Source organism: Capricornis sumatraensis, chromosome 8, assembly GCF_032405125.1.
Source record: "Capricornis sumatraensis isolate serow.1 chromosome 8, serow.2, whole genome shotgun sequence".
In the NCBI taxonomy this organism is placed as follows: Eukaryota; Metazoa; Chordata; class Mammalia; order Artiodactyla; family Bovidae; genus Capricornis; species Capricornis sumatraensis.
The window spans coordinates 79,299,278-79,310,422 of record NC_091076.1 but is presented as its reverse complement, the minus strand read 5'-3'; the positions used below and the strand labels follow the sequence as shown (position 1 = coordinate 79,310,422).

Here is an 11,145-nt window from a genome sequence, read left to right as displayed (position 1 = left end):
TGCTTTGAAAGTGGAACCAACATGGTTTCGAGCCAGTTTGGAGTGGGGTGTGATGGAAAGAGGGGCACAGGGGATGACTCCAAGGATTTCGGTCCAGGCAAGCAAAAGGACAGACTGCTCTTTACCATGATGGAGACAGCCAGGGGAGAGGCGTTCCATTCTCTGCCTCCCACTCACCCTCTCTGAGCCCGCTTTCCCCTCTGCTTCCAGACCAGGGTCAAAGGGTTCTCTTGTCCTTCTGCTCACAGCAAGGGAAGGTGGGGGAGGGGGACCAGGGCTACGGGGCTCCCAGCTTAGGGAGAGGACAGGGCCAGCCTCTGGGAAGAGTCTGCGTCTTTCAGTCAAGGCCAGGCTGGGAGGGGGAGACACAAACAGATTCACTGGCCAGAGACTGAGGGCTTCTCCCCAAGTGGTCTTTGGGGCTTGGGGAGAGTTTATGGCCCCAGCTTAGACTTAACAAATCCCCTCACAATACATCATCTCCAACAACTTGTTTGGCTAAGGAACATAAACTCTCCCTCTGATAGAAGATGTTTACACAGGTTTTCAAACAAACCTCCAGGTCATGACCCCTCTCTCAGCATCGACACAGCTGCCTGTGGTCCCCTCCCACGGTCGGGCCCCTCCTGGGCACAGCAGCCTGAAGAGTGCGGGCAGCACCTGCTCCTTGCTCTTGAGAGGGGCAGAGGGACTGGGGGCTCTGCCTGCCTTCTGTGTTAACCCGGGCTCCTGTCTCCTGGCCCACAGCCTCTTTGTTGTCATGGCAACCCAGCTCCTCACCTTCAAAAACACAGCTTCTTGCCCACTCTGCTCACTCCTTGAGAACGAGAGCTTGGTTTCTTCCTGTGACCTTGGCCTTGTCTCACCTGCAGGCTCAGTGTGCCCACCCAGGAAACACATCTAATCCTTGCACACCAGGTTCAGGGGCAAGGGTGGAGGCGTCTGACTTCATTTTCAGGGCTTGGGTTTTGTTTGTTTGTTTGGTGACTGTCCTATTTCTAGCTGCTCTTGAGAACAAATGCCTCGCTGCGGGCTAGTGAAAGCCTAGAAAAGGAGAAACCACTCCTTTTAAGAAAGAATATGCTATCAAAAACTGATGGAAAAAATAGTAAGAACACAGACACACACACACCTAACATTAAGGCCTCCTGAGAAGCACTCTGGACCCTCAGTGGGTGGGGTGACCAGGAGGAGTGGGTCAGCACATCTAAGCCTGAACTTCCGGGTCCTTCCTGCATAACATTAGCGGGGGCTGGCAGGTGTCTTTCTCCCAGCAGCAGGGACCTGTCATTAGCCTCTTATGAACTAGGATACAAACCCCACTGTGCGTTTTATTCATTCTAGTTACTGTATGTGCGTGCTAAGTTGCTTCAGTCGTGTCTGACTCTGTGTGGCCCTATGGACTGTGGCTGTCCAGGCTCCTCTATCCATGAGATGCTCCAGGCAAGAGTACCGGAGAGGGTGGCCATTTCTTCCTTCAGGGGATCTTCTCAAGCCAGGGATCCAACCCACTCTCCTGTGCCTCCTACATTGGCAGGCGGGTTCTTTACCACTAGAGCCCCCTACAAAGCCCTTTGTAGTAACCACCTCTGGGTAAAGCCGAGACTTCTTTTCCATTCTAGATGGCGATTCTGGGGTTCCAGGTGTGATGCTTAGCCAAGCAAGCCAGCGGCCTCTCCTTTGGGTGTTGAGATTTCAGGCACAAGCCTACTCATGAGGGCTCTTCCCTGTGGCCCACACTGGGTACTGAGCTGACCACAGGGGTGGAAGCCTCCCCTGGTAGAGCTCCTTCTTGTCCATTCATTCACTCAGCAAGCACATACTACTGTGTGCCAGCTCCCGGCACCAGGCTTGGTTGCCAACCAACGATATACAGCTGAAATCAAGCCACAGGTAAGTTGTATTTATCCCACACCATGTTTTTGAAAAATTTGGAAATCACTCTCACAATTTGGAAATTGCATCTGGAAATCTGATTTCTGATTTCTCTTGGGTTACCAAAAAATCTAGTAACACCAGGCCATAGTCCCATCTGACTACATCCTAATGGAGGCAGCCCCAGTCATGTGGGACATAGGCCTCACCACTCCCTATTGCCTTCCTAATTCCCTGGCTTCACTCACACACTCCACACACTGGCTTCTGTATGCAATGCAGTTCTTGATCCCTGTCATAGAAGAATATTGGCAAAAGGTAACATGTTCAGGGCTTTCCTGATAGCTCAGTTGGTAAAGAATCCGCCTGCAATGTGGGAGACCCTGGTTTGATTCCTGGATCAGGAAGATCCCCTGGAGAAGGGATAGGCTACCCATTCCAGCATTCTTGGGCTTCCCTTGTGGCTCAACTGGTAAAGAATCTGCCTGCAATGCGGGAGACCTGGGTTTGATCCCTGGGTTGGGAAGATCCCCTGGAGAAAGGAAAGGCTACACACTCCAGTACTCTGGCCTGGAGAATTCCATGGACAGTCCATGGGGTTGCAAAGAGTCAGAGATGACTGAGCAACTTTCACTTTCACTTTTCACTTTCAACACGTGTTCGGCTCTTACCACTGCCAGGCTCTATTGTAAATGCATTGCACATATTAACTCATTTCAGGCTTACAGTAACAGTGAGGGCGATGCTATTTCAATGCCCGTTTAGTCAAGGAATAGTCACGGAGGGCCCAAAGCTGGCAGGTACCCTTCATGCAAAGGAAATGCAGTGGGGAACAAAACAGACAGGATCCCTGCCTTCATGGTGCTTTCATTCTGATGCCATCCCAGGCAGCACGTGGAATAAATAAACACTAAGTCAGAAGCAGTACTCCAGAGGAACAGGATAAACAGCTGGGGCTTGCTGGTGGTTGGGGTGGGGGTGCTGCCGTTGCTGAGAAGGCAACATTTAAGGAAAGCCATGAGGGAGGTGAAAGATTAGAAGAGAACTCTAGGCAGAGACAGGTTAAGAAACATGCCTGAAGCTGCTGTATAGGTCAGGGAGATCAGCTCGGTGCTCTGTGATGACCTAGAGGGGTGGGATGGGGGAGGGCGGTGGGAGGGAGGCTTGGGAGGGAGGGGATGTATGTACACTTATAGATGACACACGCTATTGTACAGCAGAAATTAACACAGCATTGTAAATCAATTATACTCCAATTTTTTAAAAAATGAAAAAGAAATGCACCAGAGGGTCACACAGCTAGTAAATTGCAAAGCTGAGGTTTGAACCCGTGCTGGTTCCAGAGCCTGATTCCTAACCCAGTGTTAACAGGACCACCGCTGCCGCAGAGACTGTCAGGGTTAGGGCAACGGAAGGCAGGCAGGGAGCATCCCTGCTCTTAGAGAGCTAGAGCTGGCGGTGGCGGGTGAGGCAGGGATGCCCGCGGGGCAGTGGCTGAGGCCCAGGTCTCAGGATTCTGCTCTACTGTCCCGGCCTCCCAGAAGGCCGAGATGGATTGACCTCCTGCTGTCAGCTCTTTATTTTAATCTCAGGGGGCTTCTGGGAGCTCGCCTCCCTCCCCTCAACCCCAAGCTCCAGGCCCCTCCTGCCTTCAAGTACTGGTGTGAACCGGCCACAAATCCACCTAATCCATCAGCATCTCCTGCGGCACCCAGCCCGGCAGCCAGGAGAGCCCATTGCTCCCACCCACCCAGCGGTGACAGCCCGGCCGGGCCCACGCCACCTCACCCATGGGGAACAGCAAGAGTGGGGCCCTGTCCAAGGAGATCCTGGAGGAGCTGCAGCTGAACACCAAGTTCACGGAGGAGGAGCTGAGCACCTGGTACCAGTCCTTCCTGAAGGAGTGCCCCAGCGGCCGGATCACCCGGCAGGAGTTCCAGACCATCTACTCCAAGTTCTTCCCCGAGGCCGACCCCAAGGCCTATGCCCAGCACGTGTTCCGCAGCTTCGATGCCAACAGCGATGGCACCTTGGACTTCAAGGAGTACGTCATCGCCCTGCACATGACCAGCGCGGGCAAGACCAACCAGAAGCTGGAGTGGGCCTTCTCCCTCTATGACGTGGATGGCAATGGGACCATCAGCAAGAACGAGGTGCTGGAGATTGTCACGGTCAGTGTCAGCCTCCTCGTCTCTGGCAGAGAGGGATGGGGGTCTCGAGGAATTGGGCTGCCTCTAATTCCCCGTGGGGGCCTGGCTGGGAGGAGGGAGTGGACACCCGAGGTTGGTGACTCAGTGGCTCTGAGAACGTGGTCAGGAGGAGTCTCCAACAAATCAGTATTAATAGAGGGCCAGACAGTATTCTTGCCTGGAGAATCCCCATAGACAGAGGAGCCTGGCTGGCCACAGTCCATGGGGTTGCGAAGAGTCAGACACGACTGAGCGACTAAGCACAGCACAAGGCACCTTCCCACAGCTTCATTTTCCTCCTAGAGAAGAAGAATGTGGGAATTTTCTGTTATCTACCTTTACCGTTTCCTTCTTTCCCTCCCATCTTCCTTCCTTTCTTCATTAAAGCGTTCTCCAGGGACTTCCCTGGGTGTCCAGTGATTCCAATGCGAGGGGTGCAGTTTCCATCCCTGGTCAGGGAAATAAGATCCCACCTGCTGTGCAGTGCAGTTAAGAAAATATAAATAAATAAGTAGGTGTTAAAAATAATAAAACATCCTTCAGAACCTCCAATAGGACACACTTGCATTCTTTTTTTTTTTTTTTGGCTCCTGGGTGGGGGGCGTCTTAGTTGAGGCAGGTGAAGCCTAGTTCCCTGACCAGGGGTGGAACACCAACCCCACCCCCAGCATTGGGAGCCCCAAAATCTTAGCCACTGGACCACCAGGGAAGTCCCTTTCATAAGATCTCATGGACAAACCCTAACGAACTTTTTGGCCAACCCAATATATTTATGTATTTATGTTTATTTTATTTGGGTCCTGTGGCTTTTGGGATCTTACTGCCCCAAACAGGGGTTGAACCAGGGGCCACCGCCACTGCAGCGAAAGCCCCGAGTCCTAACCACTGGGCAGCCAAGGAAGTCTCTCACGAGTCATTTTAGAGACAAAACATGTTTCAAATAGGTTGGCCCAGGGTCAGATCATCTGCCAAGATTTTTAGGTGTTTGAAAAGTAGTTTTTTTTAATATAAAATGCATGCAAAAGAAAACGAAAATTGCCTTTAATTTCATCATCCAGAGAAAACTACTGTCAACAAATAGGCATGTATCTTTCCAGTCTTTTATCTATATATTTAAAAATAACTTTAGAATTAGGACATATTCACATATGGTTTTATCATACTTTTCTTCAGCCACTATTTTATATCAAATTGTTTTTAACAGCTGCTTAGAATTCCATCTTATAGACATGTCATAAAATTACTTAACCATTCCTATATCTTTGGACAATGAGGATGCTTCTATTTTTTCCTTATTATATTATTTCTTTCCCTTCATTCAGTATCATTTTACTGGATTTTTTTTTGCCCCCCCACCCCTACCCCATGCCACTTGCTTTCTTTCTCTAATCCCATTCCTGTAAAGAGAGAATATTCTTCATCTTTCATATAATTTTGAGTCATTTGTAATCCCACTTTCATTCACCCAATTCTTCCATCCTTATTAGGCAAAACCATAGAGAAAACAGCCAAGGATGCAGCCGTGGTCAGCGACTCCTTCTTGGGCCTCCCATTAGGGGCAGGTGTGTGTAGAAACCTCACTGGTCTCTGGGCAGGGCCTGCAGCACAAACTCCTTGGATTGACAGGTGGCCTGCGGCAGGGACCACCTAAAGGATGCCAAGCCCAGCAGAGGCCTCTGAGTTGGTGCTTCTTCAGAAAAAGGAGGAGGAAGAAGATGAAGGGGTAGAGGGGAAGGGAAGGGGGAAGGAGAGGGTGGGAAGGCGTGGGGAGGCAGAGAGAGAAGGGCACGTCCACAGATGAGGCTATGCAAGAGCGTGCCAAGCCTCTACTATTCACCATGTCCAAGGTAACTGGCCTGGGAGTCAGTCATCTGTTGCGGGTTCTGATGTACCACCACCAAGCTGGGCCTCCAGAAAACCACAGAACCTCCCACCGCCCCAGGGCAAGGATGTAATGGTTCTTTGGCGGTCCATTCCCGGAGGCCCTGACAGTGTGCCCTTGGTTTTAGAAGCGGGGTGATGGGCAGCCAGTCACTCCCAGCCGTTAGCCTTCCGGCCTGCCCATGGGTCCCTGGCTCAGGAATTAAAGGAGCCCTTACTTCACTGCCGGGTACCTCGGAGCTCTGAGTGCTGTCGGTGAGGCAGCTGCCCGAGCTGCGGGTTTCAACTCCTTGCTTCTCTTGCTACAGCACAGGAAGCTGAAAGGGAGTTCCTAAAGCCACTGCTCGTCCCTCCAGGTAAATTTCATAGGCATCACTGCCCCTGCCCGGCTGGTTCCCTGACGTCTCCACGGCATCCCAGTCCCAACACTTCGGTCGCAAGCTGGGACACTCAAGATGGGGGAGCCACAACCTTGAGCATCCACCCTGGGTCTGGCCAGCCTGCTGGAATCCTAGTAACCTGGAGCTGAACGGGCACATCAAGACTACCCTGTCCCTTTCCCTGATCACGTGTCGGAAGGCACTTCCTGCTTTGCTGGAGATTGTCGACTCAGCTCCTGTATTAGCTAGAGTGGAGGGAAGTGAGAAGGACCCTTGAGGTTTACCCTCCCTAAGCAGAGGGGTAAAGGAGGGGCTTCCAGAGGCCTTATCCAGCCCCTACCATGCTCTCCAAGACATTCTAGGAATAGCATGAGATGCAAGCACAGAGGTTTTAGAACCAAACTTGCCAGGGTTAGAATCTCCAGTCTTCTGCTTCTGGTTGGCCGAATTCTAGCAAGTCAGCTAATTCAGTTTCTCCATCTGTGAAATGGGCCGATAACACCCACCTCATAAAGCTGTCATGAGTTTACATGTAAAAACACTTAGAAATGTGGCACGTGTTACTCACTTAACAAACATTAGCCCTTATTACCATAAGCAATCCATGTGGCGCTACTGTTGAAGAACCGCCTGCCAATACAGGAGATGTAAGAGACACAGGTTCAATCCCTGGGTCGGGAAGATCCCCTGGAGGAGGGCACGGCAGTATTCTTGTCTGGAGAATCCCATGGACAGAGGAGCCTGGCAGGCTATAGTTAATGGGGTCGCAAAGAGTCGGACACAACTGAAGTGACTTAGCACACACACACCATAAGCCAGTCTGCTAGGCAACCAAAGTACCACTTGGATTCAGAAAAAGCCATCTGATGTACTTCTGGGCAGTGAGGTCAAAGGTACCAGTTTTCAAAATGCAGCCTTCAGAAAGCTTTTTATTTCTTATTTTCATTTTTTAATACAATGAAAGTAATATGTCTGCATGGTCAGGAAATTCAGACTGTACAGAAAGGGACAAAATAAGAAGGGAAAGTCATCCTCACCTCTTCCCCACATTCCCTTCCTCTTCTTAAAAGCACAGATGACTCCTCCCCACTCTCAAGAACTAGGATTTAGTCGGTGCCAGTGGGTTGGGGGCCCTGGGCATCTGCATTTTAACCTCAGCGTCCTGCTCAGCCATGTGGGTTCCCCCAGAATCACTTCTTCTGACCGGTGCTCCCCCTCAATTTGGTGCAGGCTATTTTCAAAATGATCAGTCCTGAGGATGCAAAGCGTCTCCCAGAAGATGAGAACACTCCGGAGAAGCGAGCAGAGAAGATCTGGGGGTTCTTTGGCAAGAAGGATGATGGTGAGTGACTTCTCCTTCCCAGCCCTTGATTTCACAGTCCCGGGCTATGTCCTAGAGACCCCATTGAGACTGACTCTTCCCAGTCCAGAGACCAGGTGGGACAGAGGACCCCTCCTCCCCACCACAAGGTGATCAGCAGAAGAATGGTCAGCAGACAGTTGTGGGCCCTTCTGGAACTGACTGAAAATGTCACCACCTCCCACCACTCATAAAACTCCACCACTGCCTGAGATTCTCTGGGGGCGAATGCAAGCTCTAAATGATGGGGTGCTTTGGAAAAAAAAGCATCTTTTGTTTGGACAGAGTTAACCCACTTTGCTAAGTCATTTCAGTCGTGTCCGACTCTGTGCGACCCCATAGACAGCAGCCCACCAGGCTTCCCTGTCCCTGGGATTCTCCAGGCAAGAACACTGGAGTGGGTTGCCATTTCCTTCTCCAATGCAGAAAAGTGAAAAGTGAAAATGAAGTCGCTGAGTCATGCCCGACCCTCAGCAACCCCATGGACTGCAGCCTTCCAGGCTCCTTCGTCCATGGGATTTTCCAGGCAAGAGTACTGGAGTGGGGTGCCATTGCCTTCTCTTCAAACCCACTTTGAAGAAAGAGTGAAAAATCAAGGCAACAGCCCATCATTTTGTATACAAATGACAAGTTTTGAGGCTTTGCAAGCATACTGCTTTCTTTTTGAATGGAGTGCCCAGTTTTTTTGTTGTTACTTTAGGACACTTTGGTTTACTTGTTTAAACCAAACAAGTGGCTTTCTGCACGGCTGGGATGGGGTAAAGCTCACTTCAGAATTAGCATGGCATCCCAAGTAAGCGGGATCTCAATTTATATGGTGTTGCTTTAGGAAATTAGTTTGGGTCCCCCCTCCCAACCCCCAAGCACCATCAGATGGAATTAGATTTCAATTCAATTTCAAGAGATTGATGGGGGTAGGGGGTGTGCTATGAGGGGAAATGAGGAGAGATCTTCAGGAGGCTGGGAAAGCCATCAGACTGCAAAGCAGATGAACGGCTTATGGGCAGACGCAAGAAAAGTCTTAAACTGCAGGGCTGGGCTAAGAAAGTCTTGGTGAAGCTGAGGGTGTGTCCTCGGGCCCCCTTCTGCCAGGAGCTGACCTGTCTTGGCTCCCTCCCCTGTTCAGTCTGGCCAAGAGCAGCCAGTGGGGAGCGTGAGCTTGTACTGAAAGCGGTGCTGGATTCCAGAACTGGGTGGCAGGGCCTGCTGGTGCCTGAAGCCCGTGTCCAACTCGGGAAGGACACAGGAGAGGGGCTGGTGTCAGACGGGGACTGCAAACTTGAATGACCACTGGGTCTGGGATGATGAATGTGAGAGAAGTGGACAGTGGCCCAATGAAGCAATAGGGACTGGCAAACAGTGGGGCATGAGGGTCTGCCTGGTTTTACGGCCTCTGGTCAATTGTTACCACATAGGAATACTGATCCGTTGGAGCCTCATCGCCTTTTTTTTTTTTCCTTTAAAGAGAAGCCAGCAATCGAGATTTTTAAAATCTGAAGTGCCTCCACTGATGAAACACTACATGGTCCACACACATCTGAGAAGCTGGTATCGGTCCATTTGTGATCTCTGGGCCAGTCTCTTACCAGGGTTCCAGGTCACATGCCCAAGGAGGATGATAAAGAAGGCCCCTATTAATCTGCAGTCCAGGGAGAAGGTAGATTAGCAACCAGATCTGTGACGTTAGAGCCAGAATTAGGGTGAGGCATGTGAGGTGCCCTGGCACAAGACTTAAGGAGACCCTTTTCTCAGGTGCCAGCCCTGTGCCCATACTATGCTGAAAGTGAGAGCCTCCTTAAATGTTAAAGGGGAGGTACCTCCCTTTCCTCACCCAGACGTCACCTCCCCTTTGAACACCTTCTCCTGGCTGCTTCAGGTGCCTCCCAGTGGCACGTCACCCTCTGGCTCTTTAACCCCCATCCTGACATCCTGCTGGGTCTGGCAGGCACTGAGTCCCTTGTTCTGCCACTTGCTGACCTGAACACTGACCCCAGTGAATGTCACAGGAGGCAGTGGTACTCCTGCCAGGTGACTTGTGTTTTCACATGGTCCATCTGAAGACCAGGCTTCACTCCACAATCAGCTTCTGAGAGTAGGAGTTTCAAGCTATCAGTGAGGCTCATAGGGCACCAGGGACCTTAAAACCCACATTTCAGCACCCTGACCTGCACAAGGAACCTGCATCCTAAACAGGAAGGATTAAGGTCACTCAAAAGGCCTGGAACATAAAAAGCCAATGGAAACCCAGTTCAGCTAAGCCAAGCTTTACTGAGCACTTAGTACATCAGGACTATGAGCCTCACCATAAGCAGGAAGGAACATTTGCCTCATTCTAGAGTCATTTCTGGGCTTCCCTGGTGGCTCAGACGGTAAAGAATCCACCTACAATGCAGGAGACCTGGGTTTGATCCCTGGATTGGGAAGATCCCCTGGAGGAGGGCATGGCAACTCACTCCAGTATTCTTGTTGGAGAATCCCCATGGACAGAGGAGCCTGGTGGGCTACAGTCCATGGGGTTGCAAAGAGTCAGACACAACTGAGCAACTAAGCGCAGCACAGCACAAAGTCACTTCCACAGGTGACTCTCTCCCCATCAGACAAACAGTTTCCCAGGCCAGGGGCATTATCTCACTCTCTTCCATGCCACACCCTGCCCTCTGCCCCCTGCAATTACCTCAGCCCCGTATACAGTGACTCTGGCACAGAGGAAGGGCTTAGTGAGTGCATTTCACTGGAGAGAACCAAATTCAATTGTTGGGGCAAAGCCCTTTCTTGCCCCAAATGGGGAGGTAGATTCAGTTCAGTTCAGTCGCTCAGTCATGTCTGACTCTTTGCGACCCCATGAACCACAGCACGCCTCCCTGTCCATCACCAACTCCCGGATCCATGTCCATCGAGTCGGTGATGCCATCCAACCATCTCATCCTCTGTCGTCCCCTTCACCTCCTGCCCTCAATCTTTCCCAGCATCAGGGTCTTTTCAAATGGGTCAGCTCTTCGCATCAGGTTGCCAAAGTATTGGAGTTTCAGCTTCAACATCAGTCCTTCCAATGAACACCCAGGACTGCAGAAATGCCTAGGAAAGGATCGCCAACCACTCAGAAGAGATACAGCACTAGCCCAGCCTCCTGGAGACCCTGCAGGGCCTGTCATTAACCCTCTCATTGCTGGTTCACCGGGAGGTCCAGGGGTCCTAGGAAAGAGCTGGAGGGTGGGGTTATCCTCAGGGGCAAGGAGATCAGTATTTTCATAATAGAGCCATCCACTCTGGGTATGCTTGCAAAGATCAGCTTCATTGCAGCTGGAAACAGCCTATCCTGACTGTATTATTTTCTCCTCTTGCAGATAAACTTACAGAGAAAGACTTCATCGAAGGGACCCTGGCCAATAAGGAAATTCTGCGACTGATTCAATTCGAGCCTCAAAAAGTGAAGGAGAAACTGAAGGAAAAGAAACCCTGA

The 11,145-nt window shown here is 51.0% G+C and overlaps 1 protein-coding gene across 1 annotated transcript; it reads left to right on the top strand.

The window, feature by feature from the left end:
• The first annotated feature begins 3,665 nt into the window (after nucleotides 1-3,665).
• RCVRN (recoverin) lies at nucleotides 3,666-11,145 on the top strand. Its single transcript, XM_068975820.1, has 3 exons — nucleotides 3,666-4,046; nucleotides 7,556-7,667; nucleotides 11,030-11,145. Exons 1-3 carry the CDS (start codon nucleotides 3,666-3,668, stop codon nucleotides 11,143-11,145), a joined length of 609 nt encoding a protein of 202 aa, XP_068831921.1.